General features: G+C 37.2%; 1 protein-coding gene across 3 annotated transcripts; it reads right to left on the reverse strand.

The window, feature by feature from the left end:
• Positions 1–532: 532 nt before the first annotated feature.
• On the reverse strand, positions 533–23,325 carry LOC104887106 (dolichyl-diphosphooligosaccharide--protein glycosyltransferase subunit 1B). 3 transcript variants are annotated; one of them, XM_010671697.4, is made up of 9 exons: positions 23,117–23,325; positions 22,759–22,803; positions 20,890–21,518; positions 16,107–16,254; positions 10,565–10,747; positions 10,417–10,485; positions 7,864–7,953; positions 1,296–1,441; positions 533–1,176 (listed from the first exon to the last, which is right to left on the reverse strand). In XM_010671697.4, exons 1-8 carry the CDS (start codon positions 23,321–23,323, stop codon positions 1,307–1,309), a joined length of 1,506 nt encoding a protein of 501 aa, XP_010669999.2. In that variant the 5' UTR covers positions 23,324–23,325; the 3' UTR covers positions 533–1,176; positions 1,296–1,306. The 3 variants fall into 3 exon arrangements, with proteins under 3 accessions (XP_010669999.2, XP_010670001.2, XP_010670000.2); XM_010671699.4 differs by having other exon boundaries at positions 533–1,179; XM_010671698.4 differs by having other exon boundaries at positions 533–1,187.
• Positions 23,326–24,111: the final 786 nt, after the last annotated feature.

Here is a 24,111-nt window from a genome sequence, read left to right on the forward strand (position 1 = left end):
CATTTCAGTTCAGCTCAGTTCAATTCAGTTCAGCTCAGTTCAATTCAGATCAATTCAGATCAGTTCAATTCAGTTCAGTTCGGTTCGGTTCGGTTCAGTTCAATTCAGTTCAGTTCAGCTATTTTATGCCGAAGAGAACAAGCCCTTAGTGCATTTTTTCCACCCATATTCACCGAAATTTGCCAAAGCACCAAATACAAACATAAAATTTCAAAGAAGAATGAAACTTTTGGACGAAATAGGAGGGAAACGGTTCAAAAAAAAAAAAAAAAAAAAAAGGGAAACGGAATAGAAATAAAAACAAATAACAGAAGTTTAGTACGGGAAAAGGTAGTCAATGGTCAAAATCCGGCCAAAAGCAACTTATACAACAATTCTTTTTAAAAGGTATTTTTTATAACATTATATATATAAAGTAGTTTTTGAAAAACGAAATTATTTATTACAATGTAGTTTATCACAAATATGAATTCTCGAATATGGAGTAACACTTGTTTAAGAAGTCATTGGCTATTTGCAGTAATTAAACGGCTGTATGAATATTCAAAATATAGCATATCCTAGTGAGTTTCAAAAAGTTGCAACTTTTGATAGTTAACGCCAAGACAATTAAAGATCAAACGCATAGTACGGAAGAGAGAGAGGTGGTAGCTCATTGGAGTACCACCCCGAATTCCAGGACATTGCCCAGGGTTCAATTCACAGTTCGGTTCCTATCTACCGTTGGTGTTAAAGGGACCAAATAGAACATTTAATTCTAGGTTGTTTATCCTCTACTCAGCCTCTGAGCTAGTGTGCCCTGCCTGCTAGTAACCTAACAGGGATTGATCTTCGGACCAATTGTCTTTCCTAATAAAAAAAAAAAAAGAAGACATAGTACGGAAGAGCTGCTACTGGGGAAGGGTGATCACATCAAATATTTCAGGGTGAGCAACACGTCAAATGTTTCCCCAAGGCGTATGAGCTTCAATTGCGTATACAAGACACGATGAGAGTCGCTTGAACTGAGAATACACTATATTAGCACGCAAAAGAGTTGCAAGAGACTTTCACCAGATGATTCACCTATAATTAGAGGGTCGGACTTCATATTTCTTGATCGTTAACTTGCTTGAAGCTGAAGACAGATGGTTTCACCGTGATGATATTCCACTATTTTTTCTCCCTCCTACTCCACTGCTACCATGCTAAACACAAAAAGAATATGATTTAGCAACTCATCAAAGACCAAGAAATGTTGCCAAGTTCCAAAAATCAAAGAGAAAAATAGATAGCATTGTCTGTTCATTACATACCCATAGAAGTTTCAGGATGTTTTGTATTTCTGGATGGAAATATCACCGTGAAGATAGGCTATGCAAGCCAGGAAAAATAAGAAAAATATGGATACCAATATCAGTGGCTCGGCAAGCATGAAGACGGGGTTAAAATCGTAGTAAACCTGCAGAGAGAAAATTAGCTTTGGAGCACATGGGCCAAGAAAATCTTCCACAACTAGAAGCAGCAATAAGGATGTTGCTATACAAAAGTGTGTATATTATAGCTACAACTACATGCAGTCTTATAGGAGAAATTTGAAACAGTAAAGACGGAACCTCAACTACAAGTTTGTGCAAAACAGTCCAAGCGTGGCTTTGAGTATTTAATTAAGGACATTTAGTGTGGAGAGTGGTTTTTGGAAGAATGCCCTCAATTCCATGAGTTCTATACATGAACTACTAACGATTATGGAGCCTGCTCTAAGCAGGATTCACCGATTGTGCAGTATATTGACTAGTTTTCTGGATTAGTCTGAACTCACTACATCTGGCGGCAAAATAGCTAGAATATCTTGTGCCAGCTCCACTCACCGAGGCTGTGTAGTCACCTCAATTTAGGGCACATAAACTAGCTTGCCGTGCAAGGTTTCTTAGGCCAGCTCAACCCAAATTTTTCTAATTCACAGCAGTAATCTATTGAGTTTTAACTTGTTTGTGACTTGTTTAGTAGGTTACTCATAATACGTGTTACAATGTTCCTTCTTCTAAAACAGGCGAGGGTGGGGATGGGACGTTGTAACATGTAGCATAAGTAACCTACTAAACGAGTCACAAACGGGTTAAAACTCAATAGAAAAAAGAAAACATACCAGCCTAACTCAATCAGGGATAATCAAAAGATAAACTTAAAATGGGAAGACCGCGCGAAAATTGACTTATTTAAAACAATTTTTCCTTTTGTTTATTAACAACAAAAAATAAATACACAAAGTACTAATCCTACTACAAAAAAGATTCAAAAACTGCTAACACGTTTAAAGCAAATAAAATCTAGAGTTTTTTTGTCAGAAACAACCTTTTAAAAGTGACATTTTGTGAAAAAGAACCTTATAAATTTTTTTCTTGAGAAACAACCTTTAAACTCTATTTTCTTGTCAGATCAAACTTGTCAGCTTCCGGCATTGACTTTTTTTTACCCCCTAATCTCCTCATTTTTCGTCCAATTTTTGTATACCCGCCCTCTTTCAAACCTAAACTAGAATTTTTTGCACGCGATGCGTGCTTGGATTTTTTTCCGAAACATAAACTCGATTTTCTTCGGCATAAGAGTTAAAATTTGAACATTAGACATATGAAGTATAATTGTTTTTAGTTGCAAAAGTTGATTGGTTTAGTTTCTGTCACTTAAGTCTCTCACCATTTTTATTTTTAATTTTCAAAGTTAAATTATATGAACAAAATAGAAATTTTATTGAATTTATTTATGATTTCTAATATTATAATTTTTTAGTTGATTTTTAAATTAAGTACAGTACTTCATAAATTGTAAAGAAAGTGGACACTTTGATTTCAGGTCAATTTTTTTATAGATTGTAGTTTGTAAGTGAATTTTTAAGTTTTTGTAAAGTTTCCTCATTTTAGTGATTTGCATAACGTAAATTATGCAATTTTATGATTTTAGTTGACTTGTGAGTGATTGTTATAATTATATTTTTGGTATTTTTGTTTGAAGCCCCTTTGATTTGTAAGTGAATTTGTAATTTAGAATGGGAAGGGAGTAACATAGTCTCTTCATTCGGGGACACCATAGCTCCCCCCTTCCCTTATATAATAGAGATATGTTGTAGTTTAATTCTTAAATGATATTTTACATAAACTTTTTTACCTTGATAATTCGTCGCTATTATATAATAGAAAAATATAGGTTCAAATATATGTAAAAGTTTCATTATATTAGGAAACACTATAAAAAAGTAAATAATTTTTTTCCTTAACTTCTAAATTCTGATCTCACTACAAATACACCTCTATTTTTTATCATGACCCACCATTAATTATGAATGGTTCTTGAGAATAGTGATTTGTAAGTAAATTTTTGTAAATGTTTTTGTATGTATTGACGTTCTAGGTTATTAGTTTTTGCAATTTAGAAAGGAAAGGGGGCAAAATACACATTTCAAAAGAGGACACCATTGCCCCCCCTTCACTTATATAATAGAGATAAACTATTCTCTCTCCTCTCTTGCACTTCCTTGGCATTGAAGAACATCATTGAAGTCTCTCCTTCGACAATAATCAAATACTGTCTGCAACAAGTACGAAATATTAAATCTCCCCTTTCCCTTTCACTAATTCATTTCTCTCTTGAAAACATCAATTCCCCATGTTGTTAGAAAACCACAATTCACCGTATTGTTTTAAAAACCACAAATTAAGTTTGCAAGAATTCCCTAATTTAATTGAAAAGAGAAGCCTAATTGTTTTGAAGAAATTTCATGAATTGAGATGAAGGACCCTAAAACATAGCAACAAAGAAGATTTAGGAATCAAAAACCCTAACATACCAATTGAAGATCTTGATTGAGGGGATTCTTTTGGGAAATTTTGGATTTGGGGTGTGGAAAAGAGTGGTTAAGTGTGGAAGAGAGGGAAGAAGGTTTATATATGGGGAAATATGGAGGGAAATGAAACTCCAAAACATATAAAAGAGAGGGAAGAGGGGGTAAAAAAAAGTCAATGCCGGAAAAATCCAGTCAATGTTGGAAAATTGTTGACAAGTTTGATGTGACAAGAAAATAGAGTTTAAAAGTTGTTTCTCACAAAAAAAAATTATAAGGTTGTTTCTTATAAAATGTCACTTTTAAAAGGTTGTCTTTGACAAAAAAACTCTAAAATCTTTCTAATTCCACGTAGATTAGTGAAATGTTGTAAGCAAAAGAATTCTAAAGACACCAACTCCTAACAACTTCAGAATAACACTATTTGAGTTCTAACAAGGTTAGAATTTTAAACGGTTTTTTCACCATATACCCCTGACAAATTTTTTTTTGCACCGTATACCCTTTCAACTTTCCAAATTCATCATATACCCCTCACATTTCGAAATATACTTCAACTTACCCTTTTGACTAACGGTTTTAGACTTCCGTTAGTCATTAACCCCTAATCCCCTCTAACCCTGATTAATTAACCTAAATTAAACCCTAACCCTACCCCTAATCTAATACACTTTGGGCTCTTACCCCCACTGCCACATCACCCCCACCCCTTACCCCTACTGCCACATCACCCCCACCCCTTACCCCCACTGCCACATCACCCCTACCCTTTACCCCCACTGCCACATCACTCCCTCCCCACCACCCCCTCCCCTTCTCCAGCTGACCCCCTCCCTTTCCCCCGCTGACCCCCTCCGCCTCCCTACCACCCCGGAATCCTCCCTTCCCGGCAACCCCCCTACCCACTCCCCTGCAACCCCGCCCCCCTCCACCCTCCCCGCATCCCCCCTTCCTTCTCCCGTTGTCGTGCATTCCTCCTCCCCTTCCCCTTTCCATGCATCCCTCAGCCCCCCTCCCACGCATCTGGGTTCGAAAATCCGGGTTCTTCAAAATTGGTTCTTCAAATTCTGGATTCTTCAAATCTGGGTTCTTCAAATTCTGGGTTCTTCAAATTCTGGGTTCGAAAATTCTGGGTTCGAAAATTCTGGATGCTTTGGAGGGGAGATGTGGGATCCATGGGAGGGGGAAGCGGAGGGAGCTACGGGGATGCGTGGGAGGGGATGGGGGCTGGGGAGCTTCGGAGAGGGGGAGGGGGAAGGCGGCTGCGGGGATGCGGGGGAGGGGGGATTCTGGGGTGGTGAAAAGGGGCTACGCAACTCGCGGGGAAGAGGAGGGGGGCGGCGCAACTGGCAGGGAAGGGGAGGGGGTCGGCGCGGCGGTGGGGGTGAAGGGGGGCTGGGTGGTGAGGAAATCCGGTGGGGTGGGTGGGTGCGAAATTCCGGTCAGGGTAGGGGTGGTGGGTGGGTCAGGTGGTGGTCAAGGGTGGTGGGCCTGGGCATGGGTAGTGGGGTGGGGTGGGTTGGGCTGGTGGGCTTTTAGGGTTAGGTTTTTGGTTTAGTTAAGTTTAGGGTTAGGGTAAGTGTTAGGGTTAGGTTTAGGGTAGTTAATTAGGATTAAATGGAGGTTTAGGGGTTAATGACTAACGGAGTTTAACGCCGTTAGTCATTAAGGGTAGTTTGATGTATTTTTTGAAAAGTGAAGGGTATATGGTGAATTTCAAAAGTCGAAAGGGTATACGGTGCAAAAAAAAATTTGTCAGGGGTATATGGTGAAAAAACCGAATTTTAAATCATACAAGATTTCTATGACCCTAAGAGTTCCATCATAACTTACACTTTGTTTTGTGTTTTTCTTCTTTGCGTTCTTGTTATTTTACTTTCCTTCTCCCTCATTAAATACTTTGGCTAGTCAGTAGTCACATGTATGCCATGTATGCCAGTTGATAAAAGTGAGCAATAGATAGAGTTTTTGAAATATAATACTAATAAAAGACATTCTCTTTTATAGAGAAAAATAAAGTATAACAATAAAGGTAGGAAGGTTCACTTAGACTAATCAATATAAATGTGTTACCAGCAATGAATACTTAATAATAATCCTATTATTTTTGTAGTCACAAAAATAGTATAAAAAAAATATTAAAAATATGTAAATTAAAATTCTTTTTGTTGTAATTATCGTGTTCTCGAGTCCGAATCCAAATTTTGGATCCTTCTCAAAAGTGCCCCCCTTGATTTTAGGAATTCCAAGATTCAATACTTGAATTTGTTCCCGTGTCAGACACTTGTACCCATGTCCGAGCATCATAGTCATGAAATATTATTGTGGAGTATCATCCACAAATTACGTGCTCTAAATTATTTTAATATTCTAGTATATAGTGAATTTCATAGCTCCTACCAAAAATTTATAAAAGGAAAGTGCCATTAATCAGATGACAAACAGAAATGAACATTGTCAATCAAGTTTAAGTGAATTTTGACCCGACTACGAAAAGTGGCTGATCTATAAATGAAAAAAACCAGAATTACACGACCAGGCGTTTCCTGAGATCTACAATGTTCCATGTTTTTACTGTTTGAACTATCCTTCACACATAATGATCCCCCCACTTATGGCACTAATACTATAGTTTGGACAACACCCTTAAACTTATTGAACCACCGAGATTTACAAAACCCAACATAGGTGCATAGTGTCTAGGGGACGATCAATGTGCACTGTTGTCCACATCGTCATCATCAATTAATGTACAGATTGCAAAATTTATAGGTACACCATACATGGAGGTGAGTTGATCATTTTTGAGAAAGGATGTGCAACCTAAAGTTGGAAATCATTTTGCTCCAATTTTTTCCATAACATTTACATAACTCGAAATTATCGAAGTAAAAGAAAGATCACTATGTTTTGAATGCATACAGAGTTCTCTTGTTTTATGTTTGAATTATTTGAATCTTTTACAGACCATAATTTCATGAGTGCTAGGATTCTGGATACGAAAGTGTGCATGGATCCCTCAGGTTCATGGTTCTTGGCGAGCGAGCAAGGTCTCTTAGGAAACAAGGTAGCTGGCACGAGCAAGGAGAATAAACAAGTAGAGTCTTAGTGTCGTTAGAACTCTACACATCCTAAGGTTTAGTTTCAATGAGTCTAAGGTATAGAGTCCAACTTGTGGTGGAACTCTAAGTGTCATAGACTTATTGGAAGTCCTTTTGCTTAAAAGTTTTTACTATCCTCCTCGGGATAAATTTTACTTGTTTTGAGCACTTTAAGAGTCTTTTCGTGTTAGGAATTGTCTACACGTTTTGGATTGCGGTTACGGGTTTACAATTTCTGATTTTTATCTTTATCCTAGGTCTGTAATAGAGTTATAATTTAATTACGACATTAACTTAATTCGTTTATCTAGGGCCCGTTCGTTATCGTAATCTGTTTTCTATTTTTTTGAAAACCAAAAACCATAATATGAAACCAGAAAAAGTAATTTCCAATTTTTAGTTGTCAGTTTTCAAAATTAGCATGATTACTATCCTTATGACCAAGTTTAAGTTTATAATACTACTTATATTATATGATTCGAAAATCATAAAAACCAAAAACTGGAAACTGACAATAATACCGAACGAACCCCTAATTACAAGTTTTCTACATGGTTTTGGAAAGGATTGGAATGGGAATGGATAAAACAAATGTGTTGAGTTTAGGCATATGGACAATCTAATTATTTCATACTTCTTTAGGATTTTAATTGTATTTACAGTTTTGCTTGTTTTTATCAATAAGAACCTTAGTGTTAGGGGATGAAACCTATTTCTAAGCGAGGTTAATCCAATTAGTGAGTGAAGCTAACTTGTTTTATCTCTAACGATTCCCCTAAACTATACATTTTGGTGATTAGAGCCCTTAGTGAAGCTTAGCTGAATGAAGGCTTTGCAAAGCCAAGCTAGGATCCTTTTTGGATTCATATCAATCCTAATGAGATTCATTGCATTAGATCACAAAAATCTCAAAACATTAAATTTTTTTGAATAGTAAATTGCCACCTGAAAGGGGGAGTTGTGCTCGGGCACCACATTCCTCTTTTTTATAACCATAACAGTTCTTCCAATGACATCAAGATAAGAATAAGTGGTCTGCAAACATCAGAAACATTAGGAGTGTTAAAATTGAGCCTATTAAGTAAAAATGGCACTAAAAAATAAACAAATAAAATGAAAGCACCTAATTAAGGATTTCACATAACTTCACATTTCTTATGAAGAACAAGAAACTTTTTTTGTGGGTTTTATATGGGCAGTTATAGGACCGTGATTTTGAATCAAATCATAACGCATAGCTATTGCTTGAAGGACTGATTATTTATGGAACATATGGTACAAATTGAAGAACAAAATCCACAAATTATTTATTCACCAAGGAAAGATTCACAAATTATCCAGTTGGAGGCAACTCAAATCACAAGTATTGCGACCCTAATGATCTTCTAATCACGCCCTTCAAGAACTTGTGTGCTAAAATAAAATACAAAGGAATATGAAGTTACATGTAAAAGCCCAAGTCGAAAACAAACTCCTGTGACCAAAGCACAATATATATGATCACAAGGGTCCTAATCTATATGCTGGGAAATACATGCCCAACGTAATGGGGATACACTGCCATAGTCATGGCCCATGGGCCTATATTAAGCCAGGACTGGGTTGGCTGAGCAGAATAGATTGTTCAACTTGAATGTTGAAACCATCATATCACATTACCTTTTACCTCTTTCACTCCCATGACCTATGACTGGAGAGTTCTCGACCCTACTTTCATATCAAAGTAGTTTAACCTTCAAATTATCTGTAGAGAAGAAAATTTTACTCTCCAGATCAGTGTAAGGCGATTGGGGTTAAGTGCTTTTTTTGTGCTAGGCAAGGCGATTTCAAGAGGCGTGCTTGAGGCGCACAAAAAGCAAACCAAAGCGCACCCAGGGTGCACAATTTTTTTTTCATCAGATTTGTTTGAATTTTCTTTTACTGCACCTCACTTTAACGTGGCGCACCTAGGCGCACTAGGATCCCTTCCTAATCGCTTCAATGAACCCTTGAGCTTTTCTATCATTGCTCAATATTTTTCACACATTTCAGACAATCATTTTGATATATAAAACCCTATTATTAGTAATATTTATGAAACCTATGCCACCTCGGTGTCGCGTGTATACTCGACAAGCCGCCCGCATCCGATAAGGCTGGGATTAGGCGTCGATTGTCGTGCCTATAAAGTGTAAGGAGTAAGATGAAGAATCAATGATGAGGAAGGATGAGAGTCTTGCAAGTTTAGGGTTTCAAAAAAACCAAGATCGCGAAGTTGGTTGGTACTATATGATGAAATTAAAAAGTGAAAGATTGGGGCTTTAGATTGCCTAAGTGACGCTCTTATGACACTAGTTTGGTCTTGTTAGCATATCAGCCAAAATTTTAGAATAGAGTGTCCTACTCGGATACGACACCCATATCCAAATCGGAGTAATATAGCCTGGTTGGGTCAAAAACAATTTGGGTTTAAATTGGTCTCTGTTGGGTCTAACTGGTTTCGGGGATTGAGTGAATCTCAAATTGTTGGGTCTAACTGGTTTCGAGGATTGAGTGAATCTCAAATTGTCGGGTCTAATTGGGTTTAAGTTGAGTTTGGGTCAGTGGTTAGATATATTACTAAAGCCATTGCTATGTGAAATTCAGATATGAAACTCTGGCTCATATTTTGATGGCTAAAGATGTTAGGCACTAGGTAGCACGGATACGGATACGGGGACGGATACGGGGATGGGGACTGGGATGGAAAACGGCAAAATCAAAATTTCTGAAAACGGGTACGGCTTGGATTCAGCAAAAAACAAAGTAAATATAATGCATTTAATAAATAATACTGCCTTAAAAAAATTTCTACATATAATCTCCATATCATTTTTGCACAAAAAACATTATATAAGGTAATAAGTTATGCACCTTCTTAGCATATTAAAATATATAGGGGGTCAGAAAGAAAAAAGAAATATGTTAGCTGGTCACCATAAGTGACAACCTTAACCTCTCCCCTAGATAAGTCAGACCATGAGAGAGAATAGAAGGTTGCAGCACTACACATACAACTTTACTAGAAAGATAAACAAATATGTTGTACAGCTGTACAGTAATGACTCATGCTCTACAATCCTTACTTTTCACCTTCTCCTTCAACTAAAAAAAGTAAATCAGACAAGAAACTGAGGAAAGAAAAATTCGAGCATGACTGGACTGACTGTCTAGCACTTGGACTCACTGCCGGCGACGACCGGCGAGACGATCGGCGAGGAGGAGCGAAGAACTTTGAAGGAATTTTCAATTTAGATGAGAGAGAAAATCCATAAATTTGATATATGAGAGAAAAATAGAAGATACAGCAACTTTTAGAATCGAATTTTGATTTTTTTTTTTTTTCATAAAAAACTATGAAAGGAAGATTTCACCAAATATCAAGCAACTACATAAACAGGGATCAACAATCAGATGGAATTTAAATTTGAAACACAGATAGAACAAGGGAAAGCAAAATTTTGAAAGACAAAGATCTACCTCCAGATGTGTTTCCAGTGTGAAAGGTGCCGATATGGTGGGATTTTTAGACCCTTCTGGCAGAGCCACCTGAAATTGAAAGATTAGCATAGACTATCAGATAATGTCTTCAGAATCCAAGAATTCATCAAACAGACCATCAAAATACCTTAATGGTTAACTCATTCACAACCGTATCTGTCATAGGGCATCCAAAAGTGAAGTTCAAATAACGCCTGAGGCCATCAGTTGACTCATAAAGGAAATCTTCCAAAGGTACACTATATCCAATGACAAAAGATGCTCTCCAACCACCAAATAAAGGATATCGAGGCTCTATTTCCAGTTCTGACTGCATGAACACAAATGCATTATTAAAAAAAAGTATATTTATTTGGTAGATGATGCTGTTAGTACAATGTTTTGGAATGTGGAGCGTCCAATAAGTGGAACGTGTACAGGACCTGTATTCATTTACTTCAGTAAATAATAATATTATTTCCATATATAATAATTTATCAATTATTTATAAGAAAGGAACCCACACAAACATAGTCATTGACTGCACCACATCCTACAAAAATTACTTTCCACCAGCTCTTCAAAGGGAGATGCCCTGGATTAATCATAAACCTAGAACTCAACTACCATTTAAGCTCCCCATTAGTTGTTCCAACAAGTATAAATAGAAACATGACTAGAATTGATGATGAAAAGAGAGGGACAAAAGAGAAAAGGAATGCACATCCTGCAGGCTGCAGCATGCAGCAGTGGAAGAAATTAAGTAAAAGACTAAAAGGCTATCTGAACGCAAAATAGCCAAACAACAAAGATGTAGTGGGGAGAATGAAAATTTTGAAAAACTACATAGAATAGGGTAACCATAATCCAAGGACAGCAAAGTCCAAGTGCGAAGAAGTACAAGGGCTGGTCAGGCTGATTTGTTTTTCACTTGATCTCTGGTTGTGTTGGGCTTTAGCCACCATCTTAGCTTATATATATGTTAGGTGTGAGGGGCTCGATACAGCTTCTTGCTCATTACTCAGTGTTTTACAATTTTACTTGCTCCTAAGGGTGTGTATGGTTTGAAGTCTTCTTGGAAGGGTAAGGGAAAATGTAAGTTGATTCCCCTGTTCTTTCTTTGATCAATTTAATGATTGCCTTTACCCTAACCGTACCCCCAAAGTCTTGAACATCTATTTACCACCACCGAAGGTTCCAGCTACCCTTTCCTTGAAACACCATTAACCACCCCATCACCACTTATTACAACCACCACTGCAGGAGCGTGGAAACGGGGATGATGCGGTTGTCGTACAACCGCCTCAGACCATGAGATATCCCTTGAACCCATCTAAAGCACAGTTTTTTTACACCTTTACAATTAGGGTGTTTCGGTTCGGTAGATTTGAAAACCTTTACGACACGGGTAATACGACACGATGTGGCCTTGTTTTGACACCATGACTCGTTGTCAAACCCTACACCAAACCAACACTACCCACCCCAACCATTAGCACCACCCCCGGAAGCCATCCACCAGACCACCACCCACCAAAAACCCAGCATAACCCCCCGGATAACTGCCCCACAGCCCCACCCTGTGAAACCTACACCACCCACCACCAAAACCCGCTGCACCTAGTAGATATAAGGGAGAGAGAAATTCCACCCAAAAACCCACCCCAGCCACCTACAAACACCACCACTTGATCTATATGAGAGAGAGAGAGTGAGAAAAAAGATTACTTTGAGTTGAGGCCTTGATGGGAAAGGAGGTGCCAGACTGCCAGCGAAGGAAAAGAGAAAGGATGGCGAAGGCAGATACGAGAAAGGATGACGGCATCTAGAAAAACAGAAGGGGGTCAGCGGCAAAGGGGAAGGGGCGCGTCGGAGAAGGGAAAGGGGTGGCAGCAAGGTGGTTTAAATTGAAAGAGAAAATGTAGTGGTGGTGCTGTAAAGGGAAAGGTTGTGGTGGTGAAATATTAGGGTTTCCCTTAAATAACTTTATATAAACAACCTAGTAAATCTAAGGTTTCAACTTTTCGTCCTCTTTCTCTCCCTTTCTTAAACCCTTTCTCGTTCCCCTTCGTAAACCAAACACCCCCTAAATTTTAATGTTATGGTGGTGCTAAGTATTCTTAAGCTTTGTAGTACTAGAAAACTTGTGAAATCTCTATATAAGAACATGACCACTTATGATCTAAAAAAACGACATCCCTCTCTCATATTACAAAAGTTGATCATGTCTCGTGACCCATTTTGACAAATGCACCCCTCATGACTTGTAAAAAGAACATAATCCCAAAATAAAAAACTCAAGTATATACAATTTATTTAGAAAATAAATAATTTTAAATGTGTGTCATACAACAAAATAGATGTCTATTTATAAATCTCAAAAACTTATGACTGGTAATTTTTATATTTTATTTTACTTTGTAGTTTTTAAGATTATTTCAATTACAAATTTAGAATTGTAATTTATGCATGTGGCCCCACCTTCACTTGCTCTATGACTCATTTCATGATTTAAGTCATGGGATGATCTAAATTGAGATTTGTCATAGAATGACCCAAATTAGAGCACCAAAAGAACATATGTGCAAGACCATGATTTTTTTATCAAGCTTGATGACATATTTTCCTGATAAAAAAAAGAGAACGTATTGTGTCGGACTCGTCCGACCATAATCTTGGTCGGACGACTTTCAGGTGGTTCCAATTTTTTTTCAGGTAGTCTTCATTTTTTTCAGGTGGTTCCAATTTTTTTTCAGGTAGTCTTCATTTTGTTTTCAGTTAGTCTTCTTTGTTTTTCAGTGGGTTTTTGTGCTTCAGTTAGACTTACTTGGGTTTCAGTTGGTCTTTATTCTTTTTCAGGTAGTCTATATTTTTCTTCAGGTAGTCTTCATTTTGTTTCAGTTAGTCCATTATTTTTTTCAGTTGGCCCATTATTTCTTTCAGTTGGTCCAACTGAAAGATAAGAAAGTCCAACTGAAAGAAAAGAAAGTCTAACTGAAAGAAAAAAAAGTCTAACTGAAAGAAAAGAAAGTCTAACTGAAAGAAAAGAAAGTCTAACTGAAAGAGAAGAAAGTCCAACTGAAAGAAAACAAAGTCTAACTGAAAGAAAAGAAAGTCTAACTGAAAGAAAAGAAAGTCCAACTGAAAAAAAACAAAGTCCAACTGAAAAGAAAACAAAATACTAACCTTTGCTTTCTCTCACTTTCTCCTTCTTCTTCATTCCTCTTAACTGATACTCCATACTCATGTTCAGAACACCACCAGTCCACCACCATGTCGCCTCCAAGAACATCAGAAATCGTCAAAAATGGGAGAGGTTACTTAAATCCATGATAATTAATACCATGTTTAATTTGTGAAAAGTTTTTTAAGGAGAGGAATGATTGGCGGCAAAGTGAAGAAGCTGACCAGAACATTTGGGACAGTCTTCTACATGTTTGGGCACCATGTAATACATTAAGCAACTCTTGCAACCTGCCACTACTAAAGCTCTCTTTTCGATTGCTCGAACATGAAGATGATTGATCAGTTGATGAATCTTCGCTATTATAGCAGTCACTCTCTTATTCTTCGTCTCCATCATCATAGGGATTTCTGGTTTCAATAGACTGAGACTTGGGCTTCTTCATCGATGGAGAGAAGGAAGAGGAGGTGAGGTTAGTATGGGCACTGGTGGAAGAGGTCCGACGGAAAGTATTGGGTCAGACGGTCTGACCCAATACTTTCACTAAAAAAAAATACATGAGTTGCTCTAAAAGGCTAAAGGTTGTTTTAGATTCAGCTTTGTGATCAACATTATCTAGACTCCGTCCCAGTCAAGGATTCTTTGTGAACTGCAAGCAATCAAGGTGCACTCAAACTCATCACATATGTGAGAAAGGGTAAAAGAGTCAACACTAATGTGAAAGCTGGGCAGTAATGCAGAAATAGAAAGCACGTGCCTGCTCATGCCAGCAGTGATTATTCCTTGTACTATCAGGTGGGTAGTGGGAGATAGTGACATTGGGATTAGGGTCAGGTACTCAGCTAAGGCCAGCTAAGGTAGTATAAATAGAATGCTAGTAATCAAATCAAGGAATGGAATATATTGTCTTCTTTTTACATTTCTTTTCTAGGAGAGATCTCACCTCTCCAAAGTGAGAAAGTTGAACTGGTTAGAGGTCATTAGATCCAATTAATACAACATACCCTTGGTTCTTTTCCTTTAAAGCTGCTATTTAATCTGATTCCCAGCATGAGCCTAGCTCCATGTTCTTACTTTGGGTTGTGTGAGTTCGGAGAAACTATTCTAGATATCTAAGTTATTAGAGGATTGTTTTGCATATCTTAGTGAGTGCAAGCCAAAGTTTTTCAGTTGTTCAATTTGTTTTCTTAATCAAGCCAAAGTTGTTTGTTTTTGTTCTTCGTCTGTTACAAAATTCATCAAAGACGAAAAAAGATTTTCACAATATTATTAAAGGGAAGATATGATATAGTTCGTTGACTTTCACATCACCTTATAACAATCCTTAATTTCAGTGGTGGTTGCATCAGCTTATAACATCCATATATAGATATGATACATAGCAACTAGAACCAAATTTAATCATTCACAATAACTAAGAACAAAGATTATTTAAGAGGTAATAACTTCTAGATCATACGTGGGGGGAAGCTACACCAGCCAAATATTACATCCAACAACCATATTAGTACAACACTTTAATATCACTAGGAAATGCTTAATCCCAACCCAAAAGAAGTTAAGATAGCGCTAATTGAAAGAATGAAAACGCTCAAGCAAAAAATGCAAAAAAATGAAAACAGAAATGCAGCTTATCTCCAAGGAGTTAGAGTCCAGATAGACATATATCCAACATAAGAGGCTATGAATTATGATGCTCGAACTTGGATACGTGTATCAAGTATGGATCTAAGGGTCAAGCATGGAAATACTAAACAATAAAAAAAGACAGGTTTAAGTGTCCACATTTTGGACAAGGACTCAAGCCTCGGGGACAGACATTTATTAAATATTAGTTTTCACAATCTTAATGCTTAGTGGTCTAAGAGTCAAGCATGGAAATACTAAACAATAAAAAAAAGACAGGTTTAACTGTTTAAGTGTCCACATTTTGGACAAGGACTCAAGCCTCGGGGACAGACATTTATTAAATATTAGTTTTCACAATCTTAATGCTTAGTGGTTACATTATTAATATGTATTTTTTTTAAAAAGATAATAAGAGTATACAAAAGATTGTACATAATGGCTCCAGTTTTTGCAACAGTACAATTTAGTTTCAGAAAAAAATCTTGCTCATTCACTTCCTCCAAATAAAGCTTACATGAACAAAGAAAAGCCTGCATACTGCATAGACAGATAATAGTCACATATTGTAAACAATAAAGGACAACTTGGCACAGGGAGTTGAAAAAGTCGAAGCACTAAAGCAATCAAGAAAAACAATCGAGATAAGAAAAGAAACAGAACACTTGACACACAATCAACCAACATCGGTTGCCAGAGAAGGTGTTAGTCCAACTTCTCCCTCCCAAGTTCAGCCTGTATTCCGTCTCCAAACCCAGGTTGGGTTCATGTACTCATGTCACTACGGATACAGAAGAACCAGCCTGTTTAAAAGTAGATACCATACACGGACAACCTAAGTTATCGACTATAAGAAAAAGGCATATGATTACTATATTACCTTTTTCGAGTCCAGACGTAAATGTGATGATGAGATATTTCCTATTTCATCTCTGTAGTAAACGGAGTGAACTCGAGGTGGTAGCCTCGCAAGAAGTTGCTTAAACGAAGCAATACCACTTATGGAAGGTCTAGACTGATACTCCACCCTGACACACATATATATACAAGAGTACAAAATATTATAACATGGCCTAAGGTATCTAAAACAAGAAAGTACATGCTTATATGATGAATCAAGCTAAGGCAATGTACATAATAGATGGAAATACATCACAGCGATTTTTGTCATATAGAGATCAACATATGATCGCAGTCAACTGATTGAGATCAAAAACCAACAGTTTGGAGGTCATGATCAAGATAATTAAAAGCAATTTCCTATCATATATTGAAGGTAAGGTTCCAATAATGCTTTTCAATAATCAATAAGAACTCCTTAGACTTAATAGCTACCTAATATTTTAAAAAAAAAAACTATACATCCTTTGATAATAATAGTTTTTCTGTGTCGTCTACAGTTTTTAAGCCTTGTGGTCTTGTGGAGGACATCGGACTATCTAAGCTCGTTCATTTTAGGCCTTCTACGTTTAAAGTTGTGAAGCTCAGAGACGACTTTTATCCCTGCCATAAATGTCAACATGACCTAACCCTATTGTAAACATGGTATATGGGTCAGTTGTTGTCATAGAGAAAATGGAAGCAGCCAATTTCACACACTGATATAAAAAAATTAGGTTGTTAGAGAAGATATGAAGAATTGACTTTCCATAATCTTATCCAATTACTTTCCTAGTTCTACCCAAACTCCAACTAATCAAGGAGTCTTTTATGGTAATGCTTTTAGCTTATATAGGGCAAGAAATTACAGTCTCAGGAGCCTTTTTCCGCCCCCTCTAAAGCCTGAGTTGTTTCTCACTAATAGTAATGAAAAGCTGCAAAGGAACAACAGCTCGAGTCCGAAAGGAAAAACAGAACCAAATATATCAATCCCCATTGAGTTCTTCTTTGTTTTGCTTTGTATGACGAGTCCTCGGTGTTTTATGCTCAATAGCTATTATATCAAAACCACGTAATGAAGTTTATGAGACATTTGTTCTTTACTGAAATAGAATTAAAAAATTCAGGTAATTATGAATTACCTGATTGATATTGATGAGGATTTTGAATGAGTAGGTTGCAAACTATTCATTTAAGTCGGATTTCCATAGTTAACAAAGACTTTAGGTCCGTAATTGCTAAAAGGTTTTTGTCCAAGTAGCAACCAATTGTAAAGGGCTCGTACTTTAATTGTAGAGTTTATAACCTAGGTTGAGTCATGTGCCATTGGTAATGTTAGTTGTCTAGGATCGATGGTGTCTTCCTATATCTTAATGTTGTCATTAGGTTGAATTCTAAACTCATAGTAATAGGGTTATTCATTAATTAGGGTTACTGGAGGTTGTACCCGAACTAACGAAACACAAGGGAAGACCAGAAGACCAGGGAACTTGTTCCTACCATCAATCTATTCTAAAACAATAATTATATGTGTCAAGGATTAGTAAGTTGCATAATGGGCGTCCATAGTTGGTTAGTTGCTGAGTTTGTCGTGTCTAAGATTGTTCCTACATTAGTTTCTTGTTTGGTGTCTTAGTTCCTAGAGTCCTTACTTTGGTTTAGTTTGCTCCTTATCTTAAACCCCCCCCCCCCCAAGAAAATCTTTACATTATATGCCTTTATTGTTGCTATCTGTCTTCAATCTTATGTTTGGCTAGTAGCAAACACATTCTTGGTGGGATGTACCCCTCCTTCGACTAATTTGTGTGCTCTGTACTATAAATCGCTACGTTATCTGCCTTTATTATTGTAAACTGTCTTCAATCTTATCTTTGGTTAGTAGCAAACACATTCTTGGTGGAATCGACCCCTACTTCCACTAATTTGTGTGGAGTTCAACAACGCATCACTATCATTCTTTCTTCCTCCTAGGCATAAAACTTACTACGCAAAGGCCAAAAATGAAAACTTAAGCGCACAAAAAGTATCTTGTTCTCTAGAGAAGTCATTTTCACTGTCCTCTTCATCAATAAAATCACCATCATGAGCATCACCTTTGGCATCTTTGACAGGTTTAGTAAATGTTCGAAGTTCCTCCAAATATATCTTAATTAATAGAAGAGAAGCTTTTTCTTTCTAGAGCAACTTTATAATTTAGTCCTTTCATCAACTTCAACATCAACACGACCTATAAACTTTTCAACTCCAGTTTGGACATGAAATTTTTGTAATCTACTAATGTTGGTACATTTTCAAATTTATTGTGTGCTTAGAAATTCACCGCCTTAAATATGAATAAGATTATCATCTCACCCTAGATCTTTACATTTGACGGTAAACGTCTCTTTGCAGGAAAACAGTCGTTAGCTATAGTTGATAGACCAATGCCCAAGGAGGGTAGGTTGTACAGTGTTGACTTTGACATGCTCTTAAGGAAGACAGATCACTTATGGAGCTAACAATTATTTCATGATGGTTGTGTGGTAACATATTTAATCTGCATAATAAGAGGATGACGGTTCAATATAGGTAGTAAGCACACTAGCCGGTTACTTTACCTAGTATTTGGTTCAATTTACGTTAATTCTCTTTTCATTTTAAATTCAACCAAACTCCTCTAAACTAGTTCCACACCACACACACACACACACACACCCACCCCAAGTTCTACTCCCCTAATAACCTCTAAAGGTGACAAACCCAAACAGCTAACTCCATCCCTACCTTTAAGCTTCTATCTCCAACAAGCAACACCATCCCTAGCACCTCCGCTTCAACGAGTTCTGGCCTCAAAACCATCATTGAGGAGCCAGCATCACCACACTGTCCAATCAACCGCCAACATCCCCACCATCACACCACTTTTTCGAAATCTTTGCCCACTCACCATTCCATCTCCAACAAGCAACACCATCCCTAGCACCTCCGCTTCAATGGTTTCTGGCCTCAGAACCATAATAGAGGAGCCAGCACCACCACACTGTCCAATCTACACCACCACCAACATCCCCACCACCACCACCAATTTTCCGAAATCTTTACCCACCAACCAGCCAACCATACCCCCGACAGAACCATCAAAGAAAACAAATTTTCCACCCAATCGCCACTTCGTCGAGCAAAAAAGCACCACATTGAGATATGACTGTTGCAAATCGTGGGACGGAGTTAGTAGAGAGAGAGTCTTGAACTAGGGAGAATGAAAGTCGGTTGACGCTGTTGAATGGATGGCAGCACTTACATAGTGATGGTTATAGTTTTTGCAAAATGGAATGAAAGCCCTATCCCTTCTCTAGCCAAACATGGGTAATTAAAGGGGTCTTTCCCATTCTCTTTCTTATTTCCTTTGCTTTCCTTTCCCCACCCCAGACTAAAAGATCACTCACATTTGTTGGCAGGCAAAGATCTCTATGATGTTACCATGTAAACCTTTAATTTTCTTTTTGACCTTTTTTGGTGTGTGATAAAAAAATTGTTACACAAATGATGTCAAGATGCTCGATATCCATATAATTTGGCATATTGCAGCCAGTAAAAAAGTACTTCCTATGTTTCTTTTTACTTTCAACCGTTTGACTTTCACGCTTGTTAGTGCATAACTTCAATCATACATATGTTTGATTGCCGATAACTAAAAATTATGAAAATTAGATATTCGGAAAATATACATTGAGACGAATCTAACAAGATTTCACATGAATATGTTTTTCCTTGACTATAAAACACCAAAGATAAACTAAATAGAATTGGAGAATAGTGTAAAAGTCCAACCGTTGCAAGTAAAAAGAAACGGAAGAAGTATATTATTACCTAATCATGTTATTAAAATGTTTCATGATGCAGGAGGGGTAATGTCAGAGATGACATCCTATCGCCAAGGTGTAAGGTGAAAATCACACAGGCAGCCTTAATGAATTAGTGAAAGTTGAGAAGAACACAGGCAGCCTTAATGAATTAGGCACATTCTCTGTGTGATGCTCGGACTTGCTGGTTTACTCCTTACCCCTATTGACACGACGTGACCTGGGTGCGGACACGGGATACAGTTTCTGGGTAGCTGAAATCGGACTCGGCCCTTCCTTCTTCCACTGGCGGCAATGTGTTGAATTATGTGTTTTTGTTCTTCTCTCTCTTTCTCTTTCAGCGTTTTTTTCTTTTCTATCTTTCTCTTTGTACTTTTCTCTTTTCTCTCTTCTGTTCCTCTTTCAGACTTCCTCTCCCCCGAAATTAGATAATGACTCTATTACTTTGACTGGAACTAGTGGACAAATAGGCGTCCTTTTTGTATTTCCCTAGACCCTATGCAACCTTATAGTTACTTTCTTTATCGGTACTTTCCCATGCACTCAACATATTCATGCAGCAATCATCCTCGATTCTACTCCGCGCATTAAAGGCATGCTTGTAGATATGAGGGAGAAAAAAATGCATGTCCAATTACAAGACCAGAACATCACAGTTTGACCATGTTCCCAAGCTTGTTTGATGACTACTGGCAAAGAGAGAATGTATTGATCCCCAATTTTCAAAGATTGATCTTTTTTGTCACAATAAATTTATAAAGATTGATCTACTGGCCTATTTAACTTACTTGAAGCTTATAATTTAGGTATATCAGGGTCTTTAATTCTTCACAAGGTAATCTTCAGGTCATAAAAAATACCAAACCAGCAGCTAAAAGCATCATTTTAAGGTCTTAGGAGAATTGGACCATCTAAAATCTGAATAACACAAAAGTAGCATACCTGGAAAAAGCACCTTTTAAACGAGCGCCAGCATGAGCTAATTTGTAATGCTCCCTAACTTGTACGCTGCCCCAGTGTGAGATCTCAATTTCCCGTACAAGTTCCTCAACAACAATAAAAGGATTGTTGTTTTCAAAGTGTACAATAATGGGTGAAAATGAGTGTGGAGGCTGATCATTATATGGTCCATATTTCAACTCAAGACCAGCACGGTTGGTGGGCTCCACATTTGTAAATGATTCCACTCTAGTATTTGAAGTCCTTATAAAAGTTGTTTGTTGTTCAATAGGATATGGCGACAATATGATTGCACTATCACGATAATAAACCAGCTGAGATTCTGATTGGCTAATTTCTGACGGGAATGGCTCAAGAGATTGCGTTAATATGTACAGGACCTCAAGAGTTACAGCTTCACCTGCCTTCATGGGATTGAGCAAAATGATCGAAAAATATTTTGTTCCATTCGGCCCATCAGGTAGCTTTGGATTGATATCAAGAGATGTGTACGTTTTCCTCTTTTTCTTTCCCCCGGGTACAGCTGCTTTCAACAATGCCAGATGATCAACCTGAACTGGAGAAAAAGCCAGGTCGACTTCTGACACGGGAGATATACCTTTGTTTTCAACCTGAAGCATTTTAGCACATCAAATACAGACAACACAAAGATATAAACTATATGTGTTGCATATACACACATATACTTCGTTATATTTGTTTACGTGTGTTTGTGTGTGTGTTTAAAGTTTCTTTGTGAGCTTTTCTGTGTGAGAATTGTGTATAGCCTTAGCAAGCAAAAGATTTGAAAAGTACAGCTCTAACAAGATAACCCTTGGCAGGTTTAAGATACAACACAAGGGGAAGTATTGGCTCATAAATACCATTAAGCTCTAACCAACAGCTGTTATAGATTTATCACTCATAATAGAAACACGATTCAAAACTTTGCACATGTGACTTCAAACGAAGAAACCAGAAAAATGCCTAGTAATATACACAGCTCAACCTCTATCAGAAATGACCATAACAATTACTGAATTTACAACTTAAGAATGCATTTCAGAATTTCAAGGTTCCAACCCTGCTAGTGCTTGTTTGGTTGATGTAAAAAACATGTGAGGTACACTTCCTATAAGTAAAAATGTGATTTTTCTTGGTTGGCAAAGATGTAGCCATGTAAGGAGTTACACTTCCTGGTAAGTAGAACTTCCCACAAAATAAAGGAAGTCTCTTACTTAGGTTAGGTCCCATATAACACACTCTTCTTAAATTATTTAAGAAGTTTTAGAAGAAAACAAGTTAAGTTCAACAAAAATAAGTTTAATTCAATAAAAATAAGTTTAATTCAATAAAAATAAGTTGAGGTAAGCAAAAATAAGTTCAGTTCACCCAAAATAAGTTCAATTTAGCAAAAATAAGTTCACTTCAGCAGAATAAGTAAAGTTCAGCTATAAAAAAGCTAAATTCACCAAAATTAGATAAGTTGGGCAAAGCTTAATTCACCAAATGTATATTACAAAGATATTCGGCAAAAATAAGTGCAGATAAGCAAACATAAGTTAGGTTCAATAAAAATCAACTAAGTTAGAAAAAGATAAACTACATATACCAAGAAAAGTCAAGGACACAACCTAACCTAAAGTTGAGGAAAACATAAGCAAAGTATAGGAAGTTCTACTTGCTTTAATCAACCAATCCACTTAATACATGAGAAAGACAAATATAAAGGAAGTATTACTTCCGATGTTCAACCACACAAACACTAGTGAAAGAGTGTATTAAAGATTAACCCCTAAAACACCTCTCTTCCCCAAGCTAAGTGGAGACAATTAAAGACTACTTAATTCAAAAGGAAAAATGTAAATATACCTTTAGAGTAAAGAACACCTTGATGATGTGAGAAGTCAAATCGATCTGCAGGGCAAAAAAAAATTCAGTAATTGACATATTCCACAGGTAGAGATGTGCCATAAAATAAAAATCACAATGCCAACTGCGTTAATTAATCAGCAAGCATAAATTATCAAGAAAATAAGGGACGCAATTTAAACTAAACCATTCACTAAAACTTCGATTTCATCTAGATAGTTATACCACTTTTAATCCTTGAAATCGAGATCGGTTAAAAATATCCAAATATAACTCAAAGTGGAGAAAATCCTGAATATAGAGAAATAGAAATTTGGTTGATGTTTAAAATTCATAGAAGATAATGATAAAAACATACTCTGCGTTCAGCATTTGTGATATGGAGGTCATGATGTGTGAGCGCTGAGAATGATCCAAGAAAAAAAGAAAGAAAAAAGAGGAGAGAGAAAGATAAGGAATTCCGAAGTTTGAGCTTCGTCGCCATGGTTAACTGGTTCGTGGCTTCGGCGCTGCAAGGATTTGCAAAGACCTGGAAAAAGAAGTAATGAAGAATGTGTCTTAACATGTGAAATGAGATTTTAGAGATGGCAAACATGTCATTCGAGTCGCGTCATTTCGGGACAACTTTGTGTTCGGGTCGGGTACGTGTTTGCTGAGCCAGGTCAACATCGGTTCGATTTCAATCAGGTTGGATTGGATCAATTCGTGTAAAGTCAGCTTTCTTTTCTACAAATAAATAAAACACATATTTAATATTTGTGAAAAACATTTCCTTATTATTTTTGGGTCAATTCGGGTTCGTATAATTATTTTCGATTCACTTCTGGTCAATAGATTCGGGTTTGGTTATTTCGATTCTATTTTCGGATGATCACTTTCGGGTGAAAAATCGGGTCTCGGGTCGGTTATTTGTAGTCGGGTCCATGGGTATAGGTCTATTTTTGCCGGCTATAAATGAGATTAGGTAGGACGCCTTAGGGTGAATGCTCAAATGGGCGGTAGAGTTGAACATGTTTGACCTAACTTTTCAACCCATAAAGGCGATGAAGGGGCAGGCTTTGGTAGATTTTATAATTGAGCTTACTCGGCCAACTATAGAACCTATAATAGATCCAACTGAAGGAAGGAAGCATTGGACGCTCATGGTGGATGGATAGTCTACCGTCAATGGGTGTGGGGCAGGAATAATTTGTCAGTCTCCATAAGGAGATAAGTTTGAGTATGCACTAAGGTTTCAATTTCAAGCGTCCAATAATGAGGCGGAGTTTGAAGCGCTTTTGACTGGAATCAAAATGTGCAAAGCAGCTGGAGCTCTAGAGATTGAGGCTAAATCAGATTCTCTTCTGGTCGTTA

This window comes from Beta vulgaris, chromosome 2 (assembly GCF_026745355.1).
Source record: "Beta vulgaris subsp. vulgaris cultivar EL10 chromosome 2, EL10.2, whole genome shotgun sequence".
NCBI lineage: Eukaryota > Viridiplantae > Streptophyta > Magnoliopsida > Caryophyllales > Amaranthaceae > Beta > Beta vulgaris.